The 17650-nt window shown below is 35.6% G+C and overlaps 1 protein-coding gene across 6 annotated transcripts in view; it reads left to right on the top strand.

Annotated features, from left to right (window-relative positions):
• CACNA2D1 (calcium voltage-gated channel auxiliary subunit alpha2delta 1) overlaps window positions 1–17650 on the top strand; it is a 392282-nt gene that overhangs the window by 283996 nt on the left and 90636 nt on the right. For all 6 annotated transcript variants that reach the window (XR_010610021.1, XM_065667215.1, XM_065667227.1 and 3 more), the window contains exons 8-10: window positions 2239–2308; window positions 3123–3173; window positions 4260–4359. Coding sequence is in view for 5 of the 6 variants with exons in the window: in XM_065667215.1 (XP_065523287.1) it covers window positions 2239–2308; window positions 3123–3173; window positions 4260–4359 (221 nt within the window). In the remaining variant the exon portion in view is untranslated. The remainder of the gene's footprint in view (window positions 1–2238; window positions 2309–3122; window positions 3174–4259; window positions 4360–17650) is intronic.

Raw genomic sequence — 17650 nt, 5'->3', positions numbered from 1 at the left:
GGATGAACGAGTAATTTAGTCGTGTTAATTCCTGAGATTGAAGAGAGAATTCATCATTTCTTTGGTGTGAATGAATTTTTAAATACTTATTTATGTTGAGCCATGCAGAAACTTACTACTAGATTATGTAAACTTTTGTAGAAAACATTGTAAATATCAATGGGATGAGTTTTCTCAGTAAACAGTATATTTCATAGTTAGTGTGTGTATGATTCAGCAGCCATTAATATCTGATGAAAAATTCTGCAATCACATCATAAATCCAGACAAATTTCGGAAACTTAAGCACATAAGTGCTTGATATATTTGACTCAACAGAAGGTAATATATTAATTAGGAAAAAGAAACTTATTGATGTGTGCACAGAAAATACTATTCTAACAGCATAGTAAGAAATTATGTGTTTGAAGATCTTCTCCAGATCTCTCTGAAGCTATTAACAGCCTTCCAGGACTGTGCATACTGAAAGGGCCAAGCTAGTGAGTTACTGTTCACAGTAATCTCCCCAGAGGTTAGATAGGATGCAAATAGTGCTCCGAGTGATTTATTTATAGTGTCTTTTGAGCATTTGTAATAGCTCTTAGTCTAGTTCCAGTGAATATCTTTCCTTCAGTTGTGCTTTTTAACTTACTTATATACATGTAGCCAGAAAGGGGACGTTTAAACTTTGTTCCAATCCAGGAAATTACTGCAAAAAGTGCAAGGCTTAGTTGTTCATAGGGGAAAAGGGGAAAGAAGAAAGGAGAAAGTAACAATAAACTTTAAAAGTGTTTTAGTTAGTATTCCAGGTAAAAAATATGGCTTTTCCCCTACAGAGCCTTTTGGTGGTTTTGGAAATATTAGGGCAAGTTTCAGGCATTTAATATTTTATTATTTGGTGTTTCCTCACCAGTTCAGGTTAATATTAATTTTGCATCTTCATCTTTCTGAAATATTTGCTATACTGAGTTTGGTCTAAAGGGCCCACTTCTGAAGTGTGTTCCGTCAACTGCTGTTAACCTCAAGGAATTGATGTGCTTACTTGTAAGTGGCATTATATTCAAATACATTTGTAGTTCTACAAGTACACAGTATTTTCTGTGTCTGATGAATATATACTGATAATGTCCTGTGGGTTATGCTTGGTTTAAATTTTCTGGGAGCTGATGTTCCAGATCATGTTACAGTCACAAGAAAGGGCTCATCTAGTAAATTCAAAAATAAGCAGCTACTCTAAACTGGTGGCTTCTTTTATCTTCATGGATGGAAGAATTCATAATTCTTCCAATTTGTCTTAGATTAAATGCTTTCTTAGGAAGAAACTTGGAGCTGCCTATGTCTTTCTTTATTCCTAGACAGAAAAAAATTATTAATGTCGGGAAATAGCTCCCCCAATGCTGTTGGCATACATTGAGAGAGCAAATTGCAGAACATTATTTCATTTCATGTAACTTTTCACATTTTTATTTGTGTTTATTAAGCTGTCAAATTTTTTTGAAAGGCTCATATTTTTTTCAGGAAGAGAAAGTTTCTTACCATTGCTGAAAACTATGGTAAAGCTTAGATTAAATGCTTGCAAAAGGATATTAATCTCAGTATTTTCTTTACGGAAACATGAATATTTACATGTCATTTTCTGATCACAAAGTATGATACTTGCATGTTACTTTTCTAATTTTCATTTTTAGGCAAATCTATGTTGAGTAGGTATATTATTTTTTAGATGCATAACTGAGTTTTAACTGAGTAGTACAGTATTGTTGTATAAACATTAATGAACTTATAACAGTTTAAAAAGGTTTGTAAGTATGTTTTTGTTCAAAAAAAGGCTTATGTCATATTCTAAAGTACTTTGATTAAAATTATGGTTCCATTGAAATCAGAGGTCAATCATAGTCAGTAACTATTTCTTCAATACAACTTGGTCCTTTAAGGTCTTTCTTTATCTGCATTTGTGTTTATTTTAAAATATATTATTTAAAATAAATTGTATTTATTTAATGTTTATTGCATTTTATTATATGCTGATATATATATATATATATATTTATATATGGGTATAAGTGTATTCCAGGAAACCGATTACACTAACACAGATATCCAGGAAACCGATTACACTAACACAGATTTTTTTTATACATACCAAATACTGATAATCATATAGTGCAAAGTCTGTGATATGATTTCATTATATTGTTGTATTTAAATACCTAAGATAAAGTTTTAAATATATTCTATAAGTTTTCTTTTCCTTTTTAGCTTCCCCATGGGTAGATAAAAGTCGAACTCCAAACAAAATAGATCTCTATGATGTTCGTAGAAGACCATGGTAAGTTTTCTTTAAAGGAATGATATATAGATCACTTTCTAGAGATGACTGTAAAGGCAAATTTCTTTTATCATTCATATATAGTAGTCCTTGCTCTTAGACATTGTTATTTTCTTTTTAAAAAAGAATTTGATTCTTCTGAATAAACAGTTCTCAAATTATACAACTTGTTATGCAATATCCACTGTAGTGTGTCATACTGTAGCATTACAGGGACCTTTTCGTAGGAGGAAAACTGTCGAATTGGTATAAGGGAATTAAAAACTTTGGGGTTTGTGCCAAAATCTAATGTAATTCAGATTATTAGACTGAGACACTCTTCTGGATTTTTGCAGATGTTTACAAGTATGTCTGAGTGGTTTAGACCAGCAGAAAAATCTCTAGATTAGTAAAAGACAATGGAACAATGGGATTCTTTCTCAAGATTTTTTTCTGTAAGCCCCTCAAGGCATAATGTACATTGATATTATTTGAATGTATTTTTCCCTAAGCTGGGCTAATATAATAATTCATCTGTTATCAAGATCTTTAGCTCTGAAGTAGCATTTATGTTTTTCAGTTATCAACATCTGAAAACAGTGATTTTTTTTTTTATTGCTATATCCCATTTCCAGACTTCCTTAAAGTAGTTTAGACTTTGGTTTACATAGAAGACACACCAAGAGAGAAGATGATAGCGCATGGTTTTCTAGTAGCTACAAAGGGAGATTTTTGTTGGTTCAGCTAGATTTAGTTTAGAGATTGCAGGGTCTTTCATCAAACACAACAAATATGTTTCCAAATTTGTGTCTTTCATACCCTTTATTTATTTCAGGTATATTCAAGGAGCTGCATCTCCCAAAGACATGCTTATTTTAGTTGATGCGTAAGTGTTTAATGTCTGGTTATTAATATTAGAGGGATAAAAGTACTTAGATATATTGAACAAGTCTCTGGACGATGAAAAATGGAGAGAGGATTAAGAAGTATTTATATGCAAGGATCAAAAATCTTGGTATGAACAAAAAAAAATATACAGAAAAAAATAGTTCCAATGAGCCGAAACCAAACCTGAAAATTATTTATACTGGGGATGAGGAAGTGTTTTTAATCACTAATATTATTCTGCTTTCAGCTTCTAATTACTAAAGTAATCAACTGAAAATTTCTCTTGTGCATGCCAAGATTTGTTGTAAAGCTCAGACCTAAACCCAAATGACTAGAAGCATATGCAGTAGGTTTAATCATGACTTCATTAGCCTGAAAGATGAGAATATATGCAGACTTCGCATGTTTTACCATAAATATTTAAAAATGGTGAAGATTGCTTACAATAAAACATTAATAGAAAATGAGCAAAGAAATCAATAAAACCTCTCTCTGCTTTGGCAAGGTTTCCTTTGTTTAGCTAATGTTGAGGGACCAAAGGAAGGATTGAACCTGATGTGTCAAACAGATTGCTTTATGCTAAAAATTTTATCAGAAAGAGGATTTAAATTTAATGCTTTAAAATGTGAAGTGCTTTCGTATTAGCAATGAGTTTTATTAATGCTTTTTATTTCTTCACTTCTGTTTAGGTTTTTCCTTGAAAGAAATAAGCTGTCATTAGGGTGTCTGAAAATCTAAAGCTGTAAATCTATGTGCGGTAGTATAAAATATTTAGATAATTCATTGGTTGAAGGTGGTAAACTCTCATATTTCTTGAAATGAAAATGCAGAAGTGCTGTACTGTTATAACTTCACCTGAGCCACAGGACTGGGGCTCTGAATGCCAGTTTTGGACTTAATTTCTTGTTATAACAAGGTAATAAAACTAATGATGAGCTTGAGAACTCAGGAGAATTATTGACAGTTTTAGTGAGAATGTTGGTGACAGTGCTGGTTCACGCTCTGTATTTTATTTTTTTGTTTGTTTGTTTTAAATAAGAGCTGATAAATTCAACTTTTTTTTTGCCTTGTGGATTTCTGTTAGGAGCGGAAGTGTCAGTGGGTTGACGCTGAAGTTGATTCGCACTTCAGTCATTGAAATGTTGGAGACCTTGTCTGACGATGACTTTGTGAACGTAGTTTCAGTGAGTATCCACTCTTTCAGCAAAATTTGTATTGTCAACAAAACCATAAGCAAACAATTTTAGTGCCAGATATGAGATACTTGAATGTTAAGCTGCTGAAAGACTTAAATTATATTGCAAAATACCACATTTGGCTTACTGTTTTCTTGTAAAGTATAATGAAAGTCCTAGGATTCTTCCTATCTATACATTTTAGTGAAGGACAAAAATCACGAACGTCTGTTTAGCCAAATCTTCTTTCCAATATATTAGTGGGGTCTGTGTAACACATCTTCTATTTGGCTGATATATGCAAATTCTCTTGAAATAATAAATAGTTTGCAAGTTTTATGCTGTGGTATGACATAAAATGATACAGAGGAAGTAGGGGATGTTCCTTTTTCACCACAGCCGATATTTGGGTTGCTTGTGTTAATTGGTGGATAATGACTGAAGATGTACAGGCATACATCTGACTTGCTGAAGAGGTGTTGCTGAGAGATTCTACAGTTAGCAACTCAGTGGGTAGCATAGCACTTTTTTCCCCATAGTTAAGTGATATAATGGAGGGGGTGAGCAAGTGGCTGCTTGATTCTGAGTTACCAGCTGGGCTTAAACCATGACAAAGGGAGAATCCATGAAGGAACTAAAAAATGCAAGTAATGTATGTGTACAGAGGCAGCATATGTGATGCACAGGTCAAAGGATTGTTAGGAAGAGGGTGGGGTTGAAAGGATTTTCAAATGAAGGTGGTGCTGGCTTTTTCAGGGCTAGCTTTCCAGCAGCTGAAATCTTTCAGAACATCATCTGAAACTTCTAGTACTACCTATCATTACTACACTTCAAACTTGAGTACCGGACTTAAAGCTCCTGTCTCTATATAATAGAGGTTTTAAATAGAAGTTAGTGCTGGGTTGTGAGGTTTGGGGTTTTTTTGGGTTTTTTGTTGGTTTTTTTTAATAGCATTTTAGTCTTTCTAATGCTTGCTAAGAATTTGAAGTTCAAATTCTTGGTTTTCCAGAAAGCTGAAGGCAAAATAGAATACATTTGAGAAGGGGGAATATGGTACGGCCAACTTCTAGTTTTCAGGGTGATACCTGGGATGTCATGCTTTAGCTTTGTGCAAGGATTTTTTGGTTTTTATTAAGCTGTTGAACTGTAGAGCTTTGATACTAAGGATTTAGGATGTGAACATTGGCATACTCTTAATGACAAGAGACAGCCTGCATGGTAGTGATTTTGAAGACAATTTTCAAGTTCTACAGATGCGTTGCATCAAGCATGCAGGAAGAAAGCCCTGAAATATCACTATCAGAAATATCTTTGAACACCGCTTATTGCTTCATCGTTGGCTGTCAGTCTAGCTAAACCTTTTTCCATGTAGTAGAGAGAAGTTTTTATTTGCAATGGCATTTCATTTGTTAAAGTTTTTTTATGGTGGATTAGACCATTTTTTTAGTCTAAATTGCAGTGGAGAAAAAGAAACAAATGTTATTGTTATTATTATTAAAGGAAATAAGCTTTTCTGTAAAGTCATTAAAGAGCGGAAATCTTGTTGTTAGGCTCACTGGTTTGAAAACAAACAAAAGATTACAGTCCTACACTGCTGGAAATTGATTATTGTGTTCAGTGGAGTTGTGCCAGCTTTTGCTCTTGGAAAATCCAGACCCCCACTACCTTCTGATTTACACAGTTTTCCAACCTTTTTCCTTTTTGCTCCCAGCTGACCAGAAATAGTGTATCTTAATGCTAAGCCTTCCTTAGTCTCACGGTATTTCTATAGCTAAGGTTCAGCATTATTCTGGTGAGACCCCAAATTTGGGATTTGTATTAAAAAAGGACTAGAAATCTCAGAGTATTTTCTACAGTACATTTTCCCAGTGGTTTATAACTTAAAACCCTTAAGAACCTTTCTTCTTTGAATGAACTTTAGAGGCATAGTTCAGATATTTACCTGCAGAGCCAAAGGCATCTTTGGTCATACTGCATTCCTCCTCAGAGGTTGGCAACACTCATAGAAACATACGTAACAGAACATGGCATCTCTAAATCTTTTATGAAGTGCTATTTGGTGTTGTGCACTTACCATTTAAACATCCATATTCGATCCTTTCAGTATTGCAATTACTTTTGTATAACCTATGTTTTAATGTGTTCATATGGCTTACCTATTGTAATTGTGGGAGACCTGTTCTGACATTTTGTTTCTCTAACAGAAAGGGAATCTTATGGTGCAGGTAAGAAACAATTGGTTGTACTACTGCAAAGCATTCATTAAGTAAGAGAACTGAACACATAAGTTTGATCTATTTTTAGGATTTATACCTTAGCTTTTTCTAGTTTGCTCAGTTTTTCCACAGTTCAACCAAAGCCTCAAACCAAAGTTAAGCACGAGAGGTGACATATCTAAAGAAGGTGATATCACACTCAGTATTATTTGTTCTTAAGATTATTCACAAAAGCATATGCACGGACCTAATAAAAATCAAACATTCATCCACTACAAAGTTAGTTCCCATAAGTTTTTCACATATGATTTTTTTTTTAATGTTTGATTTAGATATCTTGACACTTGAAGTAAGCCATAATGCATTAGAACAATCAGCATTCTGATTGTTTGCTTAAAACTTTGGAATTTACGTAAATGACTTTCATTTATGAGGTCTGAGATCTCATCGTTTTTCAAATATTAAATTCTTCATTTTACTGCTTAGCTTTTCACCACTTAATCTTCTTTGTATACCTTTGGTGAAAAGCTTGATGATTTATTAGGTTTATGTACTGTCTCAAAAGGCAGAAGGTTCATTAATTCTTGTCTAATTTTAAAATAATCTCATTCTTCTTTTTTCTAAATGTTCTGAGGATTACCTAGAGATATGGTGATACGCAAAAAATCATCTGGTCTCAAGTGGTGTTCCTCAGGGCTCGATATTGTGGCTAGTTCTATTTAAGCTCTTTATGAATGATCTGGACAAAGGGATCGAGTGCACCCTCAGTAAAGCTGCAGTGACACCAAGTTGGATGGGAGCGTTGATCTGCTTGGGGGCAGGAAGGCTCTGCAGAGGGATCTAGACAGGCTGGATCAGTGGGCTGTGGACAATGGTATGAGGTTCAGCAAGGCAAAGTGCCAGGTGCTGCACTTGGGCCATAACAACCACAACGATGCAATGCTACAGGCTTGGGAAAGAGCAGCTGAAAAGCTGCTCAGCAGAAAGGGACCTGGGGGTGTTGGTCAGCAGCTGGCTGTATATGAGCCAGCAGTATGCCCAGGCAGCCAACGAGGCCTGTATCAGAAATAGTGTAGACAGCAGGGCCAGGGCATTCATCATCCCCCTATACTTGGCACTGGTGAGGCTGCACTTTGAATACTGTGTTTAGTTGGGGCTCCTCACTACAAGAAATACTTTGAAGTGCTTGAGTATGTCTACAGGAGGGCAATGAAGCTGGTGAAGGGTCTAGAGAACAAACCTTATGAGAAATTGCTGAAAAAACTGGGGTTGTTAAGTCTGGAGAAAAGGAGGCTCAGGGGAGACCTTGTCACTCTCTACAGCTACCTGAAGAGAGGTTGTAGGGAGTTGGGAGTCAGTCTCTTCTCCCAAGTAATAAATAGTGGGACAAGAGGTGATGGCCTTAAGTTGTTCTGGGGAGGTTTAGAGTAGATATTAGAAAAATTTCTTTACCAGAAGTGTTGTCAGGCATTGGAACAGGCTGCCCAGTGAAGTGGTTGAGTCACCGTCCTTGGAGGTATTTAAGATAGATGCGGCATTTAGAGACATGGTTTAGAAGTGGGCTGATGGTTGGACTTGACTATCTGAAAGGTATTTTCCAACCTAAATGATTCTGTGATCATTATTCTTCACAGAATGTTCCATAACAAAAAAGGAATTCTTAGATAAAGTCCAACTCCACTGCTTTCTTAATAAATCTAAACCCTGACAATTCAACTTAAACATTTTGTTCTCGGTGAACAAAATATAGATTTATTCCATACATTTCTGAAGGACATTTTTGTCTTGAAGCATCCTGGTGTTAGACATCATTACATAATTAAAAAGCCCAAAAACTAGGTGATTTTTTTCAGTTAATACAGTAGTGGATAGTTACATGAACACTAGTAATAACTAGGAGTCGTCTACAATTTTGGCCAAGAAAGCAACATTTATTTTATTGCTTGTTAGATTTAATAACCACAGATTGTTTAGTAATGAGGTTTTGAGTTAATGAGAGAGCTGTTTTACTGCTGTCCTCTGCCAAGATGTTATCCCACAGAAACCGTATGTATGATGATTCATGCCCACAACTGAGAGACACGGATTTAATTTCATGCCAATAACATACAGAAGTTGACAGGATTATTTAATGAACCATGTCTGGTGTGGTAAATGGGAACAGAAATCTTAAAAGTAAATGTGTTAAAATACATCAGTTCTAGTGACTGAATAAAGTTCTTGCATTTATTTCCAGTTTAAAAAGGTTGAATAAGCTATTAAGTCATGTAAAGATTGCCAGGGGTTAGTATGTCATGATTTCCCCTGGGATTTGCATTTTTCTTATCTAAAGTGCTGTGCTTTGTTGCAGAAGGAAAACCTGCTGTTTGAAAGAGCTTAAATGTATGAGTAATACAGCTGTTTTCCCACTAATCCAGTTATATGCTTTGATAGCAGTAAGTGGTAGATGATAGGGGCAGCAATTCCATCCCAGCATGTTAAGATTCAGTAACTTGGTTTCAAGTGTTGACACAGAGAGTGTAATTTGTTTATGATTGTGGGTAGGCAGCAGTTTGCAGGAGAAATGTATTTCAACTTCAAATTTGTGGAGGTATGGGAAACCACACAAAGGGAAAATCTACCTTACAGCAACATACATGTTAAAGGTCAGCAGCTGTAGGAGTATTTTAAATCACTTAGCCTTTGTAAAAATCCAAAATGGTATTTACTGTTTAGGAACTGGAAATTAGATGTTATGACCATTCTGGGGATACTTGAATCATGATCTGTGAAAACTGAAAGCTTATATTTTGCTCATGTGCAGTTCTGCACATCAACTAAGATCAGAGGGAAGGAGATTTCTGGATGAATTGATGTAGAAAAAAACATGCACTCGTCTTATGAAATTATTACTGCGGACAAAAGCAATCTGTAGAAGATACATCCCCTTTCCCACTGATTTTTCATGGCATAATATCATGTAATTCCCACAGCTCAGTAACTGCAAATCTGTTTACTTTGCCACCCTTACTCTCAAATTGATACAATCTTTATGCCTTCTTAATTAAAATATTTAAATGTGATAATACAGAAACAAAGTTTTGTAAACAGCTTTTCAGTTTATCAAGAGGCTTCTTTCTTTCTGCTGCATGCTTCTTCCTGCATTCTGCAGTTCAGGTTGCTCCTATATTCTCTTAGATACAGAAGAAAAACATTCTTTCCTTCTGCAAAATAATTTCTTAACCCTGTTTGAAAATTTAGCAAACATGCCATGGGTGGAAACCTTAGTCTGAAGTCCCATCAAAGGGAGGAGGATACTAGATTTTGCAGCCAGATAGCCTATTGTGCTTATGTTTTTGTTGCTCAAAGCTGTATATTTGTGTAAGCGTACTTCTGTTCAACTGGCAAACACTTTCAGAATTTTCTTTAAAAATAGCTTAAAGTTTGGTTCTTTATTGCTTTAATGTATTTTTAGTGAACCTTTAATAAAGTTGCATACTTGAATAGACTAAAACCTATTTTTTTTTCATGTCTGTTTAAAATTTTGAACCAGAAAATTTCAGTGCTGGTTATTTTTTCCAAATAACATCACTATATGCAGAAGAAATCAAACATGATCATGGTATTAATGTGAGATGCTGGCATGATATATGCATGATGTAGTTATGTTGGTATATCTAGAGGAGTAGATGAACAGACTCCTCTCTTGCCAGTAAGCTTGCTAATATACTTTGGTCCCTACTTTCTCATTCTTCATAGTGCATTATATTAAGGATAAAAAATAAAGATGCCTGCCATCTTTTTCATTATCTGACAAATAAAAAAAAAGATAGAGAATCAAGTTCCCACTGTAGGTCTGCATAAGCATCTCTCTTACTGATTTAATCCTGGAGCATTTCAGGTAAGAGATCACATTAGCTCAAATTAAGTATACAGTCTCCTCAACATCATAGCTGTATGAGGCAGTAAACAAATGTATTTTATCCCTTATTTTTTGGGGGAAGGGGTGTAATTGTCAATAAAAAGTGATATAAATGGGAGTTTAGAGCTGAGTGTTGAGCTTTGTGATTCTCGTAACAACAATCCATCTAATTATATCATGACCTTGCAGTTTTTTCTTAAATTGAATAGCTCATTTTCAAGAAAACAGGGAACAATGATAGCTGTAGAGAAACACATCTTCATAAGAATGATCCTTAATAGAAAATCATTAGCATTTCCTAATGGAAGGTCATTATCTTGCACCTTCCCTATTCAGTGACCAAGTGAATTGTTGTATATATTGTTACACACAGTTTAATACAGATGCGTTTAGAAGTAGGTGCTTGATTAAACAAACCTCAGAGAAGTTATTAATAAAATCTAGTATTCAATTTCTGCATTTCTAATAGTTGCAGGTAAGGTAAGGCTATGTATCTATGGAAATACATGTATGGGAAATATATCTGGAGGAAATGTTTAGCAAATGTAACGAGGATGAGTATTCTGTAAATAACACAGAAAAAGTGGGAAATGTGGACACCCAGCAATTGTTAAAAATTTAGAAATTATTGTCCTCTTATATATATTAATGAGAATAGGAAAGGAAGCAAGGAATGCAGTAGCATGAACAACATTGTGAAATGTTTGTATGCCTGCAGAATAACAGTTTAATTTCGCTTACCTTCTAAAGAGAAAGTCAAGAAAGGAGTCAGTGATGCTACATTAAAGTAATTCAGGTGGGGCTAGAATTTACAGGAAGATTAGGGTAGGGAGGATGTTATATTAGTTGGCTTTATTGAGTTCAGTGTGACCCTGATCCTCTGGAAAGCAAAAGACACAGTTTGTATCAAGAAAAACGAAACATGAAGGACCACTAGGAGTCAAACTTACTGGCTCAGTGTCTTCTCTGAGGGCTGAAAGTGGTTTACGGTTGAATGCTTGGTTCTTGAGAACACCTTCTCACACTCCTGAGTGAGTCACCTGGGAAGCTGAATTTCAGACATACTCTCAAACTTACAGGATTTTACCTTTTTTTGGCTGTTCTGGAGCTCATAAATAAGTAGCCTGATAACTGATTTAATCACAGCTGAGATGTGCTGTCACTGGGGAAAACTCTTGCATCCATAGACTCTCAAAACATTGAGATAAATGCACTGAAAGAATCACTAGTTGCAGCTCAATAAATTTGAATGGCACATAAATAGTTAATATGCTTCAATACATTGCAAGGAAAGATTCTTGTTATCTTCATATAAATATTTAATGCTTTCTGGAAGATTCACTTTAAGCAAACATCTACCACTAAACGTAATTATTAAGGTCTGTTACGTAAGTAACCAACAGAGTTTTAAGGATCAGTGATATATGGGTAGTAAGAAAGTATGCAGGAGATCAGATTAGAATATGTCATTGATTTAGATTAGATCAGATCTGTGCAAGAGATCAGATTAGAATATGTCATTAGCCTTAAATCAAGGTGTTGGTTCCTTGATTTGTTGTAGCTGTTCATCAGCCACCTTAGTTACTAATAAACTGGAAAGTACTTCATCTTTGTACGATACAAATACTTTAGCCTTCATCTTTGTAAATAAGGATTATTTACCAAGTACTTTTTTTTACCTGTGTACACTTAACAGTTGAGGCATGTCTATCTAGCAGCAGATGTGCTCAGTAGTTAGGCTTTCCCTTATGCCCAATGTACTTAGAAATTCCTTGTTATCTTCAATTTAACCATCCCTACAGTGTTGTCTGTGCAATAAGATAGAATAGTGCATACTTATGTAAAACAGACATCTGCAGAATAGCCCATGATAAAGAGGTGAAAATTGTTTCTTTGCTGTCCAGGTGATAATACTCCCTATGGTAACTGCTTACAATTTTCTTTAATAACTGGGTTAAAATAACATGCCAGTATGTAAACCCAATATAATACAAACCCATGGTGTTGTGAGCGCAAGGTCAAGTCTCCTGTCTCTGAGAATTAACACCTAGCTAGCACCAGGGCTACCACCAGAAGCCAAGTTGCTTAAGCTAGTAAGCTTTCATAAAAATACAGACAGCCAGATCCCACGCAGAAGCTACTCATGCTTGTATTTAATGGCCATCCAGCCATACCTGATATATCATTACGGAATTTACAAAGAAAGCAAGCAAGCGCTTCAATATTTGGGTTTTTTTTTTCTGATTTCTCGCTTAAACTGAGCCTTACATAGCTGCAAACTTAAGAAACCTGTAGAAGATAAGCTAGTTTTCTTTTAGAGTTATGAAAGTATAACCAAGCCATATAAGGTTAGGATTTTGTTTGTTTATACACATATAATTTTACTTGCTAGCAGATAGCATAATGTGACAGATTCAGCACCCCAAAAGAGGTAAAGCTGCTGCAGCTCTGTGACACAGATCCAACCAGTAGTGAGGCTGAAAATGTTCTTCCCCTGGCTCTTCCCTTAAATATTCTATACTAAGTAAGTTGTGTGCAACCTTGACATGTTTTTAGCCTTGCACATCAAAATGAATCCCGTACAACCTCCCTGAGTCTAAATGTGGAGTTATTTTGTTATAAATTATTGCTTAGGCCCTAGTTAGTTACAGGAAATTAAAAACACCTCCAGAAGACATCCTGACTATCTTGAGGACGAATTATGGCCAGGAGGTGTTTTTCTGTATGCTACAGGGGGAGCCTGGCCCACTCTCTTGGACTGGGGTCCTGATTAAAACATCACTGAAAACACCGAATCATAGAATAGTTTGGATTGGAAGGGACCTTAAAGATCATCTAGTATCAGCTGAATCATACTACCTCTGCTCAGCTGAGCATGCAAAAGCCAGTCAGTGGGAACATAAAGCACAGGCACTTTTGAGATTTTCATACCTGTTTTCTTTTTCTTTTTGTGTGTTGCAGTTTGCTTCAACATATCAGCGTATTTTTTACTGTTATGTTATTTACTGTAACTTTGTTGTGGAAGGAAGATGTTCAAAATGTATATAAGAGAGAAAAATGTAATGGAGAGAGTTGGAAAAGGAATAAGGCAAATCTTAAAATGAGATCTATTTCATTTTAGATCTGTCACAAAATGTTAATTCTAGGGAATGCAGTACTTGGGTGGATGAAAAGCCAAAGGGAATGGAAATTAGAAGCTGAAATTCTACATTAGCATGTTAGGATATTATTATTATATTAGGAATATTGTTGGAAACTGTACATTCATTACTGAACAGTGTAGCTGAAAATTCCTGATGACTAGAAAAGTCACCTCTGTGTTCCCACTTTGAGGGATTGCTTCGGGCATCAATACAGATTTTTATTGTCTCCTCTTATAGTTGTCAAATGTCAGGAATTCAGATTTCTAACAACACATGGCACGGGCTTCTGTGATTTCCAGAATAAATCCTAGCTCTCTAATAGTGTTAGTAGTATTTAAAATGAGTAGTTTAGTAGAATATAAAAGGAGGTTATAACTCTTATCATGGTTCCACTGGTTAATAAATCTGTTGGCTATTTCCAGTTACTTAATTTCCAGTAAAGCACAAGTCTTGCTAAAGAGACACTTACTTCATCAGCTGTATCATCAGTTCCTGGGGGCTTTTATGTTACATCTGATGCTGAACCAAAAGTGCATTTCTGAGTCAGCTTTCCAACTGGAAGACAATTATTAGGGGACACTGTGACAGTATAATTAAAAAATTTGTGGTGGATGAATAGTCTCTTGACCAATGAAATCTTTCCTTACCAGTTCTGCAGAGGCTGGGCTGGGCTGGCTTTAATGATTCTTCTGGGAAAAGATGACTTACCATGTTAATGAAAGAAGAAAATTCAGGCTGTCTATAAGGTTTGGGATGGGGGAGGTATTTTTTCTATCATACCCCTTTTTTTACCATATTTTCTATAAAAAACATATATTTGGTAGGTGAAGTTGTAAGACGTGGCAAGATGTTATTTTGGAGCGAATCTAAAGGATGTCTTCACTCAGGCAAAACATGAATGAAATACTCATTGATTTCTCAAGTCTCACACTTTCAAGACTCACACTTTTCCCTCTTGTCTCACACTTCCCTGCCTTAGCAGCAGCATCTCACACATCAGCAGTGTGCGGCCGCATCCTCTTTATTACTCACCAACCCCAGCCACCATGCACAGCCAGGCACATTGCTCTGCCCTGCAAGGGTGACATGCACATTGAAGTCAGACCATCAGAATATGGAGGTGACATTGTAGCCCCTGGCATGCCCCAGTTGTGTGGCCTGACGCTAAAATGGGTGTCTATCCTGTAATTTGGGGCACTGACTTGCTTTCATCTTGGTTTTGATGCCCTGAGTAGCAATCTCACATATCCAGTGAATTTACAGATAACAGTTTAATACTCAGACCTTTATCTGGTCACCAGCAATAGGACATGAGGAAATGGAATGACGCTGTGTCAGGGAAGTTCAATTTGGATACTAGGAAAAGGTTCTTCATTGACAGAATGGTCAGAAATGGTCATAGCACCAAGCCTGTCAGAGTTCAAGTGTCTGGGTGATGTTCATAGTCATATGCTTTGGTTTCAGGTAGTTCTGCAAGGAGCAGGGAGTTGGATTTGAAGATCCTTATGGGTCCCTTCCAACTTGAGATATTCTGTGATTGGCCAAGGGTATTTCATGTTCTAAACAACTTGAATTTCACTGAATGAAGTCAAGTGATAATAAAAGAAGCCTACCAAATATTTTCTAGAAAGTTTCCTTTTGTTACAGCTCTATCCTAGAGCATGCCTGGGTAGGTAGCAGTGCCGTATAGTGAACTGCAATATTGCAGCACTACGGGAGTGCAGTCATTCACATTAGCCAGCTTTCTCTGGGAGATGCTAAAGTTTACAGCGCTGAACTTTCTAGAAACACATGATCTGAAGTAAATAATACATACTAACTTCACCACAGCATCATGAAATGATCATAAATGAGTTCATCTTGCTGAGCTAATTAAATTTTCAGCCTGCACTGACGTTCCTTGTGGTAGCTCTGAGATTTACAGCTCAGCATCTTACTTTATGGTCTGAACATTAATCTTTTTGTGCTCAGTGGTAGCATTGCATTGATTTATGTGCAGATAATCATGTTGGTTAGAAAGGTTAACAAAGTTAACTGAGAGCAGATTTTGGCCTAGTATTTGGTCTTTTCCCAAACATTTATCTCCTATCATGATAGAGTATTTTTTTCAGCAGATGTTTTGTGATCTAACAGTTTTACTGTTGTTGAACACTGCTGATCCATAATCTGATATACCTCTGATCTATAATACATTCTAATACATTTACATTTCAAAATGAAAAGTGGTACGCTTTAAATCTGGGGAAATGCCAATAGTGTAAATTGGCATAAAAACCTAATTTTATTTCATCCTGTACTTGTAATGCAACTTAAGAAATGCAAGTGTGCTCTTTCTGAGTACTAGAACAAGGTTTATATATTTTCTCTACAGTCTATATATAGGGCTGTACTGTACACCTGAAGACTATCTGTATGTAAGTCATAGGATAGGAGAAAACAGTTATTCTATAGCAAGATATGAACGCTGAACTTTAATACCATGTATTATTTTTTTGGCATGTCAAATAAGAAACCTTTATTGCTTGAGGTGCATCAACTTTTCTGGGTACTGAGATCTACATGGGAATAAAACTTTACAAATTGCTTTTTTTTTCTATTCTCTAAATGGGGTCTGATAAATATTTATAATATCTTCTCACTGCTGAAATGCAGGTTCTAACTGGCCTTATTCAAGATTCAGTTATACTTGGGATTAACCCTAAAATCCTATTACCAAGCCTAAAGCAGCAGGAAAAAAAAAAGGAAAATAAAACAGCAAAGCTGGATTTAGCTACAAGACAAAAGCCTGGTGAAATCAGATCTATTTCACTACTGCTCATTTAATACGTGTAGATACAACTGGGTCACTAAGCTGATTTAGCCATGAGGTAGAAGTAGCATAGCGACAAACCTCAGCAGATTGAAAGTCAGCACCGGTAGCATATGATTAGGTCTTCAGCAAGCTGACTATTTTATTCTCAGTTTTCAGTATTCTGAAAGTGATGCTTCTGATTTATTCAGCCATTATTATCTCAGTATTTTAAATGTACAAGTTTTGTCTTTATAGCAAATTTAAGTATATGAATTATTGTTTTGTTCGAGTTTATATATTTTTTCCATAAAGGATAAATGTTTATGAATATTTAAAGATACACATTTTGCCTACAGTTCAAGGCAGGGTCTCATTTAGTGTCGGGAAGTTTTGGAAGGGTAGATTGTTAGTGGTGTTTTTAGGCGTTTTTGGGTTTTAGCTTAGAAGCATAATTTCAGGAGATTCTGATTAAACATTCTATGTTCAATCAGTCGATGTTAGCAAAATAAATGGAACGTGTGAAGAAGAGTGGGCAGCAGGTAATGATGGTTGGGAAAATCTAAATTTTTAAACAGGTTTGATATTAAACAATAGTCAATCAGAATATTATCACTTTTGCAGATATTGGAGATGCAGAAAGACGTTTAGTTTGGAAGCTGGTTTACAGCTTTTCCATGATAAGTATTACAAGCACAGTTTGGAAAGCAGTGGAAATTGAGATGCTTGTTTTGGTAATATGAATCCTTTGTATGGAAAAAATAAATCTTCATCCTCATGGAGCCGGGACCTTTTGTGTTTAACATGTGCAAATTTTTCTATAATGAGGAAGTCTGGATTTCAGTATCTCTGCTTCTTCACTCGGCACACAAGAGTATTTTATTGGTTTAGTTGAAATGAGAAACGTATACCAGTGACAGGAAGTGGCAACAACCTCTACCAAAAGTACAAAATTTCCCATTGCAAGATAAATTTATAGGACCAGTTCAACTTTGTTGTTTTCGTGCCACCTAGTGACTAAAACGTGGAACTGTTTTAAAAAGATTTACTGGGCTTGATTTTTCTGTTGTTGCATTCTCTAGTAATGAGATGATTTACAGCAGATTTTGTGCTTTTCAAAGTAAATTGTGGAGCCAGTGCTTCTTTCCTCATTTTTTTTCCCCTGGGATTTGCATAAACTTATTGCTATTATTTTTGAGAATTTTGGTTTTCCTCAGTAGATCAGTGCTTTGTTGAGATAGACGTTCCTAAA

The sequence above is a fragment of the Lathamus discolor genome, chromosome 1 (assembly GCF_037157495.1).
Source record: "Lathamus discolor isolate bLatDis1 chromosome 1, bLatDis1.hap1, whole genome shotgun sequence".
Taxonomy (NCBI): Eukaryota; Metazoa; Chordata; class Aves; order Psittaciformes; family Psittacidae; genus Lathamus; species Lathamus discolor.
The sequence above is the reverse complement of the archived record's forward strand: the minus strand, read 5'-3'. Positions and strand labels throughout refer to the sequence as shown.